Source organism: Aythya marila (genome assembly GCF_965140915.1).
Source record: "Aythya marila genome assembly, chromosome: 3".
NCBI lineage: Eukaryota > Metazoa > Chordata > Aves > Anseriformes > Anatidae > Aythya > Aythya marila.
Genome location: NC_139044.1, coordinates 18335297 through 18349778, shown reverse-complemented (window position 1 = coordinate 18349778; position 14482 = coordinate 18335297). Strand labels below are relative to the sequence as shown.

General features: G+C 42.7%; 1 protein-coding gene across 1 annotated transcript; it reads right to left on the bottom strand.

Annotated features, from left to right (window-relative positions):
* Positions 1-1380: 1380 nt before the first annotated feature.
* On the bottom strand, positions 1381-13037 carry FLVCR1 (FLVCR choline and heme transporter 1). Its single transcript, XM_082756399.1, has 10 exons — positions 12303-13037; positions 10052-10196; positions 9345-9485; positions 8971-9038; positions 8622-8725; positions 7328-7438; positions 6724-6829; positions 6415-6526; positions 5688-5755; positions 1381-4843 (listed from the first exon to the last, which is right to left on the bottom strand). The coding sequence occupies exons 1-10, from the start codon at positions 12906-12908 to the stop codon at positions 4778-4780; spliced, it is 1527 nt and encodes a 508-aa protein (XP_082612525.1). The 5' UTR covers positions 12909-13037; the 3' UTR covers positions 1381-4777.
* Positions 13038-14482: the final 1445 nt, after the last annotated feature.

Genomic DNA, 14482 nt, shown 5'->3' with positions numbered 1-14482 from the left:
GCCAGAAGCCATGTTTAGGATATTTATATACCCTAAATGCATGCAGTCTGCATAAGTATGCATGCATGTTTATTAATGGCACGCAATATAATTCACATGTAAAGTTTCCTAAATTAAATGACAGCTTTTGCAAGGAAAACGATCAGTTTTAGACCATCAGGTGCGTCAGTAGCTGTCAAAAATGGTAATTCTGGCTCCAACAGAGTTGCATGCTACACACTTCATTAGTAACATATAATGGTTATATGCTGAATGATTCCACCCATGTAAACACATATGTACAATATTGCATTCAGAGAATATTCATAGGTATTATTTATTATCTTTTGAAACACAGAATGGGACAGTAACAACAACAGAAAAAAAAATACAGCAAAAATCTTTGCTATCTTCATGAGGAGAACAAAGACACGAGCAGTGAATAACATGGGTCTTACAAAGAAATGCATCTCTCTTAGGCATATTTTTGCTTACTTCATTCCATTTCACGCATTAACTTCATCTCCCTCCCTTCACAGACTTCAGGCTGCATGCTGGTGGGGGAAATCACTTGGGACACAACAGCTTAGCTTGTGGTCTATGAATCATTGGCAGTCTTTCACAATTCAGAAGGTGGCACATAAACGTACAGCAAGACAGCAACCAAAAAGGTCACACGTTCCCATTCACACAGCAAAAGTCATGAGTTCAGGGAATAGAAAATGAGAGCAGTAAATACTCACAGCTTAACCCAATTCCACTTGGTCATAGATGCACAAGATAGCCCAAAGATCTTTCAAGAAGCATTTTTCATTGGGGAACATAGGCTGGTAGCTGTAACTATGCTCTTCAGTGATGCTAACCCGAAATGATTTGCATGTATTCTTCCCACCTCCCTCATTCTTCCTTCTTAAACACGGGCATTTAGCAACAGGAAGAGATGTCATTAAGGACCAGCATTCACAAAATAAAATACTCGTGCACCTGTAACCCAGCTCAGACGATAACCATCAGTGGTGACCGTGATGAACTGTGATGGTGACAAACCAGGCCCAAGGTGGATTCAGAGGAGACAGACCCAAGGACTAACAGGCATGCACCAACCGAACCTGGCTGGCATGCAAATAGGACTAGTAGTCATCACCTCACCCCAATAACACGGGGACAGCCCAGAGCCCATGGAGCCCTCCTGTGCGCCAGGAGCTTCCCTTGGAGCAGGGATACCCCTCCAGGTCACTGCTCCAGGTCAAGAGACTCCTTGCCTGTGAGTGATACTCAGAAAGTGACTAATAGCTAGCTTGGTGAAACTTTGCAAGTAACTTGCTAAGCAGGCTGAAACTTTGTAATCTTAGCTAGGTGACAAAGAACTGATTGTGCACATCATCCTTTAGGCATAAACTCTTGAATCTAGAATCAGGACAGGAGCCAGACACATGTAGACTCCTTGGAGTTCGGATGGCAGCAGAGACTCCGCTCTGACCCTCACCGTGAGGCTCTCCCTGATGCTTTTAGTCTGACCTTGTCCTTGGTGCAGTAAAAATCATCACGACCTTGCCACCGCAAATCCTGTTAACGTCGTGTTTCACCATGTGAGCTTTGTCAAATCCTTGTCTCATTCACAGCTCAGCCCTGCCAAAGCGCTGCTTTCATCAGTAAATGCATTGCCGCTTGTCTCTTACGAGCGAAGTGCAGAATTCCTCCTGCAGCGATTCCGACGGCTGATCTCTGCATCTTGTAGCTGGAGGTACGCACACTGGTGGGCCTCTGGTGATTCAGGAGCGGAGCTCTTGTTTCTGCTCAAAATTACATGGAGTCTCTTATATCCTCCGGAGTTCCCCTGAAGCACCCACAAGACAAGAATACTTAAAAGCAAAAGTTAATGCGTGGGAATGGGAGGTCTCTCCTCGCTTGGTTTCCAGTTCCATCCTCTTGACACACAGAACTCCATTCATTAACTGATTACTTCTTTAATCTTTCACTTCGGCTAGGGCAGGGTTGAGCCAGAATCCCAAGGCTCATAGAGTCAGAAACCCTATTTACTGTCCGACATCAGATTTAATGGATACTATTTAAAAACAAAAATTAAAAGCACAGAAAATAAAGCCCCGACAACCACAAACCTGCTTCTGCCATGAGGTAGAGCCTCAGTTTCTTGATAAACAGATGACAAGATTATTGCATAAAATATTGGTTTATTTGTTCTTCACTTTACTACTGAGCCTTTTATTTACATACTTAATTCTTGCCCAGAAATAACTTTCAGATAAATACACGCTCACAAGTTTCCAACTTTCAAGTTCCTTTTGAGGAGTATTAAATCCAGGATGTAATTAAGCCTTCATTATTAGAAATATTTTATTTTCAGGGACCCAGCAGGCTTTCCAGCATGCCATAAAGCTTGTTTGGACATTTTCAGGGGGTAGCCAAGTAATTTGGCAGAAGATAAAAAACACAAGGAGGCAGCGGGGCTGGAATATTTTTCAATAATCAACTAAACAGAACCAAAGAAACTGGAAGCTCCTGGAAACTAGTGAGGAAAGGAATTTTAAAAATAAATTAAAAAAAAAATAAGAGCTCAATCCTGGAATTTGAACAGTGTGTACCAGACACAGAAAGCATTCTGCAGACTGCTAAAGACTTTCTGCTGGGCAGTTGAAAGCACTTCCCCAAACCTGCAGAGAGAAGTTCTTGCTAAAGTTTTGCAACAGCAGAAGTACATAGAAACCACAGGCGACAAACACAGGCCATAGTTACTGAGTCTGTATCTTGTGGAATAGTTTTATATATATCATAGTATAATCACTTCTCCAAAGGCAAAAGCCATCCCCGGATATCAAAAGGCAGAAACTTTCTCTTTGCTCTCTCAGAGTGAAAGTGCATATTGCCCTGTCTGGGCCAGCTTGTATCAGAGCAAGTCATTTAACGTAAAGAACTAACATAAAGAAAATATCTCTGCCTCCCCTCCTGTGATTTCGCCTGCCATTTGAATATCTACTTTTCCTCTATTCAGCTCCCTCACCAGAGGACTCTTCTCGCCTGCCCAGAAGCAGCAAGGCGTGCCAATTTTCTCTCTAGCACTGGACCCCACGAAGAGGCACAGACCCTTTTTCGAAAGACAGGTGTTCCAAACATACCTGTCTTTTTCTGGTGCATACACTGCCATTCAGTCTTCTCCTGTCTGAAGCGTTTATCATACAAAATGCCAAATTAAGCACAAAGTTTAGAGGCCAAGCTTAGAAAGATGCATTTAGAGGTTCCTTTTAATATAAAGATTCTCTACATCTATAATGGGGGGGAAAAAAAGCATTTAATTATACTCATCTCATTGAAAGTCTGTCTTGGGAGTTAAACAGTTCCCCATACCTCACTGTATTAATCCATGGGAAACTTCAAGCAGGATTCCACCTTCTGGATCACACTACATCTGTGGGAACTCAGCGGCTGCATCACTGGTGGTGCCGAAACTGCAGCCTCAACTTAAAGGCTGCCAAAGCCTAAATGCTGCTAACTCTGGTTTGACTTTTCAGTAACAGCAGAGCCTTGGCATTACAGTACTGCCAGCAATTCCGTAGTTGGGTTTACAGAGCACAGGGGAAAGGGCAATATTTTCAGAAGCAGTGCAGTGAAATCCACTTCCCAAATTCAGGTAAGTGTAATAACACAAAGTGAACGGCAAAGAAGTGTGTTCCATCTAAGATGCATGACTTAAACAGCAAATTTCTCAGACAGAGAAAAACATTATTTTCCTTTCAGTCATCCTTACAGCTTTTAACCGTAAGTCATGTCTCATTTCATATGAGCACAAAGTTATACAATAAGCATAAAAAATTCACATGAGATAAATGATACGATTCATAACACAGAGAAATAAATGGGAAAAAAAGACAGAACACATTTTCTGATACTCCACACATATTCCGGAAGTTTAACATGCAAAACGGAATTTCTTTAGCAGCACTAGTTCAACTCAAAAGGAGGCAGGTATCTTCTTTACAAAGTAAAGGCACCATCACTTTGTAAACACATGTTCCTCTCACTTTAACTGAGAAAGCACTCAAAATATTCAGGAAGAAACCTGTGCAGTAGCATTCCGTTGCCTATAAATACTTCACAGTAGAGATATCCATGGTCTTTCTCCTTTTTACTGTATTAAATAAGAAACATGTTGTGGGTTTGTTTGTTTTTCCCTCACCTGCCTTCTGGTATCCATCAAGAACTTTCCAGGCAAAAGAAACTCAAAACTCACATTTGCAGTCATCTCCTGTTTTCAGTCTTGTGCTATAGACAGTTTCCCAGAAGGGACTATTGGCTTACTTCCGAGACATTTAAAAAACATAAAAATTAAAAAAATAAAAAAGAATATGAGTACACTCAGTCATGCAGCTATACGTACTCTGACTTTCCAAATGCACTAGAAAGGACTGAAGAAGAAATCATCTTTTCTCCCTCTCCCCCTTGAAATCAAAAATACTTCTGATCATGAGCATACTTTAGGATTCCAGATCTTTTCAGTGTGCATCATGGATGTACGTTTCTTCCTAGAGTGGAGAGCATTCAGACAGTTCTTCACCGGTGAAACTGCGTAACTTGAAAGCCGTTAAAATAAATATTCCATACAAAGTTGGGTTGTTTGCATCTTGGTTGAAATGAACTGACCACTTTCAGTTTCCACTACACAATCAATGAATTCATCACCTAATACATTTTACTATTCATATAAGTTCATATATGTGATTACAAGATTTAATATTGTTTGGTCTTCAACCAAACTTTTGTGTTTCTAAGTCATCTTTCAGATTTATAAATCTGATTGGATTTTTAAAGCAGTACAATTTTCATGTTCTACAGGACTGTCAACTGGTACCTGGGAGAAGAAAAAATAAAATCAGGAATTAAGCTGTTATCCAGCAGAAACTATTTTCAATCTCAGTACTCTTGGGTAATTATTAGGTTAACCAACAGTAGTGTATGTAGTTAATTAGCTGAATCACACATTTGTAGAAATCCATATTTTCCCTTCTCTTTACAATTTTTAAAAGAAGCAAACAAAAAAATAAAATTGAATTTTAAAATAACTAAAATATATGCTTATTGCCTATAGATATTTATCACACGGAGATTAACTTTCTTTGTTTTTTGTTTTTTTTTTTTTCCATTACACTTAAATACAAGAGAATCTTCATGACTACTGTTTGGAAGAAGTGTATTATTTTACCTTTATTTACACAGGCAGACATTGTACCTTTATTAACACAGGCAACTCTCAACTGTTTACGATAATACTGGGGTGAGGTCTCCATGCTTTTGTTTTATCGTGGGTAGTATTAATGAAGTTGTGTGACGCTCTAGTTGATTAACAAGGTAATAAGGGAAAACAGAACAGCCACGGACCACTGCCTACAGTAAACATGAACTGACCCAAGCCTGCTGCAAAACTAGACTCAAGAAATAAAATCAAAGGATGAATACTAGCTACTCAAAATTCAGGGAAGTCTGAGAGCAGAAAGTTTCTTAGATTGTTCACGCAAGCTATGAGAGGAACATGTCTGAGAGCAGGATCCCACGTGGCTCTGTCACTGCAGAATAGCATGGGAACAGTCACACGGTAAGTTTTTGTCAATTACTCTTTTGATGTTAATATTATTATGCCAATAGAAGTCATCATGCAAATACAGTAATATAATCAAGGTAAAAGAGTCACCACTTACAGGTTTAGCGTCCATATTCATAATCCCTGAATTCACATTGTGTCTTCGCAAATCTGATTTTATTAAGGCTGGGGTCAGGGGGAAGCAAGAGAAGACAGAAAGTTAATTTCCAGCTTTGTAATGACAAGCACTTCAAGAGAAGGGTTTGTACAGTGCACGCACACAGCAGCTGCTTTCAGCGCATACTCAAAGTATCTGAATTCACTCTTGCAGTTTGAACTCGGTGACAATCTGAACTTGCTCCTCACAAATCACATGCAGAAAATGACAATAAAAGCTTTTAAATCATGAGTACTTTTAAAACAAAGGCTGATGTTTTTTTGCTCTTCCAGCATACTTCTAGACACTGGCATGTATAAATCACTGCTACAATTTAGTAATAAATCAGCAATTTCTTATATTTGAAAAACGGCAAACTGTCTCCATTTCTGCGTTTATTTATGTTCGCTATCCTACTCAGAAGACAGACATCTGCCTCAAATTCAGGACATGACTCAAGAAATGGGTGGTGGATTGTTCTAGTTATTAGCAACATCATCCTTAAAAGGTGTGTACAGAGCAAGTATTTAAAAACAAAACAGAAAACCTTGTGCTTATTAGTAACATTTGTCCTCCATCCAGACACGAAGTCAAATATTTAAATCCTAGGTGTCTGAGATCTCAAAAAAAAAAACCCACACATTTTTCCATTAAAGAAAAATCATCACTTATGTTTCTGATTAATTACCTGTTAAGATAATGCCCACGAACAGCCAAGCACAAAGAAAGAGGTTTCCCGCACGAGGACTGTAGTCTGTTGTAAGCTTCCCTTGAACAAGTGTAAAGACAATTCCAAATATCTACAAAGAAAAAGTCTCTTCATCAGCACCATGTAGAAAAGAGCCATCAGTTTACCTTGCAAAGCTTCAGACACCTTACAAAAACAAGTGAGACAACTACAGCAACATAATTGCTGCCAAATTTAAGAAAGACTTATTAGATTATAGCAGAGCAGCTTTCCTGAACATTACTTCACTTGAAGAAATAGTGATATAACCTGTGCTGAAGCATTAAGTAGACCTGACGAAGTGCCTTCAGACTCTGGGTACGTAATTTCCACCGCAAATTCAAAGCCAAGTGGGAGATAGCCAGTCATGAAGAACCTGTTGAAGAAAACAAGAGGGTGATGGGTTTGGCTTTCATCTATGACTATGGCTATGAAAATTAGACAAACCACTGGTACTCTGAATTAGTTGGTACTCTGAACTGTCTGCTTTCAAGGCCTAATATGACCTTGCTTTGCCTGCCTCATCCAACAATTTTAACCATATACCCCTCTTTCCAGGACAAAAAAATGTTTATAAATGTTTAAAAAGATGTTTATATTTGTGCCGTTCCCCATAACAACCGTTATTCCGCTCCATATACACAAAACAACCTTCTCTGACCAGTTCACAAACAACTCCATAACTGAAATCAATTTCACATGAAAGGCATACATGAATATCAGAGCTTGATTAGCCTTAATATCCATGCTAGATGATAAAAAAGACCATCAACAGAGTATGGCCAGACACTGGAACGGATGTTAGAAGCTGCTGTGGAAATACTGGTTCTGAACAGAACTGCAGTAAGTCTTCTAGACCCCTTTAATTACTCACCCAAGTACTCCTCCAGTCACAAACACTACTATGAGATGTCCAAGGTCCAGGGTGAACGTGAATACCACCAACCCAATGAAAGAGAGAATGTAAACGATCAGAGTGGTTTGCCTGCAACCCAACAACAACAATGAAATTACACTGTTAACATAAGGTCATTTGGCACACTGCCGAAGTACAGAAAAGTAATATAACAATTTCTTACTCTTGCTAACAACTGACATTCTACAGTAATTAAATTTGCTTCATGTGATTCTGCCTCAAACACATCATGCATTTCAGTGAGAATATAACCCTTCCCCAACTGCTTATTGCCTTAGTTATATGGCTGCTTCGCCCAAGGCTTAGAGAATTACTCACTCTTAAAGAATGAACAATCACACCAGAAACCATTACCTCAAGACCATTTTAGTTCTCCACTATGCTGTACCTCTTGGCCATTCTGCAGCACGGTCCATTATAAAAAGATCAAAACAGCAGCAGCCAAATCGAACACTATTAGTGATAAAAATCAGTCTAAGAGGCAAGCCAAACAAATCTCATTAAAATGTTTTATTTAGTTTAAATCTGGTATAAGGGACGTCATCCAAAATATTAAAGCACCTATTTCTTATTTATAAGCCAGAAGACATGCAGAAACAAAGCCAACCTACAGCAGTAACATCCATTAGGTTTCTAGAGCTCTTGCACGTAATGTACTGAGTCACCAAGGGACAACTTCTTCATTGCGAGCAGTGCTATAGGGCCCTGCCCGCTCCTGGGGGGCATGTCACACCGTGGGTGATGGACCCTGGAGCTCTTACCCCAGAACAGAGTTCTGCTGCATGGTCACACCCTGAATTAAAGCAAATGTTGTGCTTCTTAACAGGCCCAGGAGTAGTACAAGAACTGAGAATCCATCAACTATCAATTTTATAAAATAAGGCAGGGTAAGCCTTTGTGCTTTTCCTGGAGAAGGAGCCTCCTGGGCCACCTGACCACTGTATATACCTGTAGGACATACAACGATTTCCTTGCCAGCATTACAGTCCTTGCAGAGACAGGAGTAGATTGGAACCCCTTTCATGTCTTTGCATTATCCAGAGCACACCCTATCTCGTTTCTTTTGGCCAAGAACCAGCAGGAGAGTCTCAAGCTTTTGCTGTAGCCTTAGAAACTTGTCGCTATCAAGGCTGCTGTAAGATCAGGGATGTGCTGCATTTTGTCATCAGTTTACCTCCACCCTTGCAGTATTTTTCTAATGCCATTGCACCGTCTCCTACCCCTAGCCCCATAGATGCCTACCCACACTTACTTGTATGTTTTAGTGTAATCCAGCCACAAACCACAAATAATCGAACCCACCATTCCTGCCACCACCAGTGTCAAGCCAATTCTCCCAGCGTTCACTTCTTCTCCCTTTCAACAGATATTTATACGGTGCTCATTAATAACTTGCTTCCACTCAGAGTCAAGTTCAGACCTCTTGGCGGTCATAAGTGCAAACAAACATTCCTACGACTCCCATAGCTGTATGATGCAAGAAACCGTACGGGGGGGATAAAGGAAACCAAATGTCTGAGCGCACATAGCACCTAAATAATAAAAAACATCACCTCTGCAAATGTAAACTTTAAAAAACAAAACAAAACAAAAAAACTTACCTCATAATAAGTTACTATCATCTGGTTTAATAACGTGGAGACGGAGTAAAATGCTCCAGTCATAATGCCTGCAATAGCAAAAGAAGAGCGTCAGCCATTCCAGGTCTAGTCGTGCAGATCTGCTACCACCAAGAGTTAATCTTCTGATATTCAAGACTGAAGTGCAAGGAAAAAACACCATTTATCTACTAGGTGAGATCTCTCGTCCAGATCTATAACTGCTGTTTTAAATACTGCTGGCCTTTCCAGCGCAGGCTGCTGAATAGGTGAACATTTGACACGCACACACACGAAACAAGTCAATTAAAACTCAGTGTGCTTTCGGCACATATCAGAACTGCTCTGCCAGACAACAGCCAGACATCACCACTTACCGTAGCTGATCAGCAGGAGTACAAATGGAATATTTTTGACTAAGTTAATAATCGACTGCTTGTAGGAATAATCCTCAGGAGGCAGAGCTTGCAGAAGTGCTTGAGAGTGACTAGGAGGATATTTAGGCTTTTCTTCAAACACTGGGGAAAAATAAAAAGATTTTGATCTGTCCTTACCACAGTAATTCTTTTTTTTTTTTTTCTTTTTAAGTGTGAACTGTTCCTATATCAATGAATTTCACAAGATTGATTTGTTTTCTTTATCACTCCCATAAAACATTATGTATATGTATTTTTTTTTAGATTTTTCTCATGCAAGAAACAAGTCACAGCCACAATAGATGCCCCAATTATTTGTTCACATGCAATTGCTACCAACGTGTGGTCAGAGATAGACTGCATCTGCAACGTGTCTAGACCTTTGTATCTTAATTGTCAGAATAACAAAAAGAATTTGCGCTATATCACAATGTCCTCGTGGCAGGTAGCTACAAAAAAACAACCTGCATATCCTTAGAGAGGTTGCTCCACGTGAAGTTATGACACAGCAAAAAATTCATCTGCTGTGACCAGGGTTAAGAGACAAGTGAGCACAAGTAAACCTGAGAAAACCTCAGCTACCCTGAGAGAAGTTAGATACTTGAAGTATGATGGTGTAAACACTCCCTACGGCCACAGCACTTAAACTGTAAGGAAAGAACACTCACCCACTCCTGTTAAGAAGAACAGAAGTGTGGATACTATCGCTGTTCCATAGAACATGATGCTTATATTATGTGCCATTAGATCAATATCATTCGGTGTGTTTGGAACCAAAACAGGTGGCACCAAAAAGCCAATCGCAGTGCCAAGCTGTAAAGCAAGAAAAGAAAGGCAACAATAAATTTCCTGCAAGCATAAAAATTAACAGAAGCAAAATCCTTACCAGGTAAAATTCAGAATTTGTATCATCATAAGCATTAATAAAATCTACAAAAGAAAAGCGCTCCTTTAGTATAATACTTCCATATTTACTATTAATGATATTTCACAGACAATTTTTCTGATAACTCAGGATTTTTTTTTTTTACCTTTTCATTTCTAAATTAAGATACAATGCTACACTTAGAATATAGCCCACTTAACAAATAAGCATTAAGAAAGGTTTTTCTGTTTGTTTGTTTGTTTTCCTTCCAGGAGAACATTTTACAAGGAAATGGCATGCATGCACATAAATTTGTGTCGGTCATCCTGTAACTGAAGGAGTAGGGATGAGATAGAAGATTCCAGCTGCTTCTTTGGAAATGCTTTTCTCTTTTTCTTGATCAATATTCTGCATTTGATGTCACAGTCCTGCCACTACAGAAATAAAGACCAACATGAAAGACTTACTGGAGAACTGATAGAGAAGAACAAGGGAAATGGTGTAACCTTATTAATAAATATAAAAAGAGATCTAAATCTGCAGTTATTGCTAGGGAAAGAAAGAAGAATTACAAAACAAAGTAGCACTGAGTTTGCATTTGGAGTCCATTGCAATGTAGCAACGATTTTATATTAAAGACAGAAAACAAGGACTTACATTTTGGGCACATGTATAAAGCATTTGAAAACATCAAGAAACAACAGCCTGAAATCACTCTCCAATTTGTCTCTGCTACTCTTCCAAAACTAAGTTGCATTTTTAAGTGCTGGAACAATTTTTTTAGACTAAAAAACCTGCATCCATTTGTGTGCCAGTAAGCGCACAAAGCAGCCTTTGTGCATGCACCCTGCAAGACTTTTCTCGCTTTTTTTAACTGACCATCAGATTTAACCAGTATCCATCGCTCATCTGAAGAATTCGTTTCTTGTTATGATCATCACCCTTTAGTACACGAAACTAGCAAGTAGAAAGTGAGTAATCTATTACACTTTTTGCTAAGGTATATGGGTGCCCCCAGCCTCTGTGTCACCCAGTATAGCACCCACAATGTTCCAATAGTGACACCATTTTCCACCTTTTACATATAGAAAACTGCAGTACAGAGATTACAGCCAGAAGGATCAAGAATCATAGAGATCAAGAATCATTCAGGTTCAAAGAGAACTCTAAGATCATCTAGTCCAGCCTTTAGGGGCCCAGCCTTTTAAAGTGGCAACGAGTCTGGTGTGTACAAACTGAGAAGCTGAATACTTTTCGAAAACCTGATGCTGGTAACAACCCTTGACAAGTAAACAGCTGCATTCCCAGTGATTTGTTTTGGCTGCAAACAATCAGCACCTGAAGAGATAACGGGTGTGATTTGGGACAACCCCTGTGCTCCTTCCTGCTCCCTTCCTTTGCCACTTCAAGCCCCACATCTCAGCATCAGAGGAAAGCACCAGTTTCAGACCTCACTGTTACCTGGGGGAGCCTCAGCTAACTTGCAGCTGTTACGAAGAGTGGAGATGGAGCTGCCAACAAAACCTTTAACCTGATTCCAGTAAGGAAGATTTTACCTGGACTGCTAAAACAATTTTACAAGTCTTCAGTCCGAAATGGACAGTTGACCTGTCGACTGGAAGGCTTCGGCACAAAATTAATTGTTTTGGAAAAGCATTAGGAAAAAGTGTAAACAGGTACATGATAACAAGCAATCCTAACTGCAGGTATTACCACTAATATTACCACCATAATAATCCAAAGTGCACAAACATAAACCACTGGACTCAGGAGGCGGAAAACATGACCTCTGGTACCTGAACAAAACCTTCCCCGAGACCTCAGCCCGCACCGGTGACCTTGGTGGGGATTCCCCCATCCCGTGACCACAGGCCAGGATGGCCAGAGGACAAGGCTAGGGGAGGAGGACCCGCACCTCACCTCCACGTGTGCCTGGTCCAGGGCTGTCAAACCAGCAGGACCAGGGCATGCGAAGAAGACTGGCTTGGTTGTAACACCACAACCACAACCACCTTGATCCACCTGAGCATGGGCTGCAAGCCGTCGCCCCTCACCTGGTTGCCCAGCACGGCCACGGCGCATGCGGTGGAGACCTCAGAGGGACCGAACCAGACGGAGGCCACGCGTGAGGGCAGCCCAAGGATGAAGACCTGGGCGACGGCACAGACGGCCTGGGCCGCCATGGTGACGGCGTAGCGGTCGGGCGCCAGGCTGGCACACTTGAGCCAGGCGCCCAGCCCGTTGAGCCCCGCGCCCAGCAGCGCCGTGAGGCGCAGCCCGCGGGCGTCCAGCAGCCACGTGGCGGGCAGGATGAGGGGCACGTAAGCCACCATGTAGACCATGGAGAGCCAGTCTATCTGCGTGAAGGACACGCCATAGAAGTGGGCGAAGACGTTGCTGAGGATGCTGTACTGGATCCACTGGAAGGCGTTCACCAGCGAGTAGCAGCTGAAGACGCCCAGCACCGCCAGCCGCCGCCGCGACAGCCGCGTCTCCACCCGGCCGCCCGGCGCCGTGCATCCCCCGGGGCCGCCGTTCTCCCCCTCCTTGCCGGGGAGGAAGCCGTTGTGCTGCTGCGGGGCGCCCAGCATCTCCCCCTTCTCCCCCGCCGCCGCCTCCTCTTCTTCCTCCTCCTCCTCGTCCTCGCCGTCCTCCGCCATCTCCGCCCGCTCCCCGCTCAGCTTGCCCGGCCCGGCCCGGCCCGCTCCGCTCCCGCAGCCCCGCAAGGTCACCGGGCTCAGCCGGCCGGGGAAGCCGCCCGGGAGGCAGAGGAAGCGATGAGGAAGGGAAATAACGCCGTGTGAGGATCAGGAGGCGGTGCCATGCGAGCTGCCACCGGGCTGCACAGCCGCGGCCCCGCCTGAAATGGTCTTCCCCCGCCCCGCTGAGGGCCGCAGCGCCACCAGCCCCGGGAAGGTGCCTGAGGAGCACGGGGAGGCAGAAAGTGGTGTGAATAATCCCCGCTGAGCGAGCAGCGGCGTGAAATCATTCCTGTAAGCGCCTTCTGGGTTTGTGCATCCCACGCAGAGGTGTGTAAGCCCGCGCCTGGCAACCTCCGCTCTTGCTCTTGGGTACCCTCCGGCTCCAAATCCCACAGATTGCACAGAAATCGCACCCTGCCTGTGCCACAGGCACCCACGCCACACCACTGCCAGGAAAAATAGCTAGTGTGCCCCTCAGGTAGCACATTTATCTCCTTGCAGTTGCAGCGCAAAAGAACATGCCGATGGGTCAAGGTGCGGATGGTGAAGGTGGAGGCCCAGCATGGAGTGCCCAGGACTGGTGCATTGCTCGGGAACACGCATCCACCCCAGTCCTACATCGCCTCAAGAGCCCCAGGCAAAAACTTTCCTCGTTTCCACCCAACCGCTGCAATTTGTTTTGACACGCACCCGGAAAGCTGTTTCACGCATGGAGCGTGTTCAGGCAGTCAGTGCTTACCTCAGGAGCCATCTGCCCTTAAGCCCTGCCTGGTGTGTAGGAGCGGTGTCTGGCAGCCCCCTCGAGATTTATAATTCTGCTGCCATAGGCAGTGTACCACAATAAAAAATGGATTGTTCTCCAAAGGGCGTTATGAAAATATAGAAATGTTTAAGTTTGCTAACAACGTTAGAAGTATTTTACTGGCTTACGTGGGAAATCATTCGGCATGTGCTCAGCAAATAACATGCTGCAGATTGTTCATGGATATGTTACAGCCTAAGCAGATTTGTGTGTGAGTGGTAGATGCGCTTAGCCACCAATCTTAAGTTTCCTCACTAATTATGAATTGGTATTTCAGTTAACATCAGGTGATCTACCTAAGCCACAGTTCTTGATCTTATTTATAGCATGAATAGTGCTAGGAGCCCATGCTTCAAAATGTTAAGTTGGCTATGGTTGCTTTCCCTGAGCACTTAACTGAGCAACAGTAGTGATGACAACAGGCACTGTGAGTTTTTAGAGACTACTCGAGGTGAATATTTATTTATTTATTTTCGCAACACAGTTAACTGTATCAGATTCAGGTTCTCTGTGTCTCTTTCATTCATTCCAAGGAAAAGCCTGACCTGTTTGTACTTTTTTTGTATCAGATCAGGTGCTGGGTACATTTTTCTTAACTCGTCTGCCCAACTTCAGAATTTAAGTGCTACTTGCTGTACAAACATAGTCTTGTCGAAAACTCGAGGACTCTGAGAGGAAGAAGTGTAGTGGGAACTGAAACAGACATTACCAAAGTACCAGAATAGCCTGC

What these genes read in the sequence shown, in the direction of transcription:
- FLVCR1 (XM_082756399.1), bottom strand. Translation starts at nt 12,908, where the DNA reads ATGGCGGAGGACGGCGAGGACGAGGAGGAGGAGGAAGAAGAGGAGGCG. An exon ending in GTGACTGGAGGAGTACTTGG is followed by an intron (nt 6,830 to 7,327) that starts GTGAGTAATTAA and finishes TTTCTTCAACAG; the next exon opens with GTTCTTCATGACTGGCTATC. An exon ending in TGAATATGGACGCTAAACCT is followed by an intron (nt 4,844 to 5,687) that starts GTAAGTGGTGAC and finishes TTCTTCTCCCAG; the next exon opens with GTACCAGTTGACAGTCCTGT.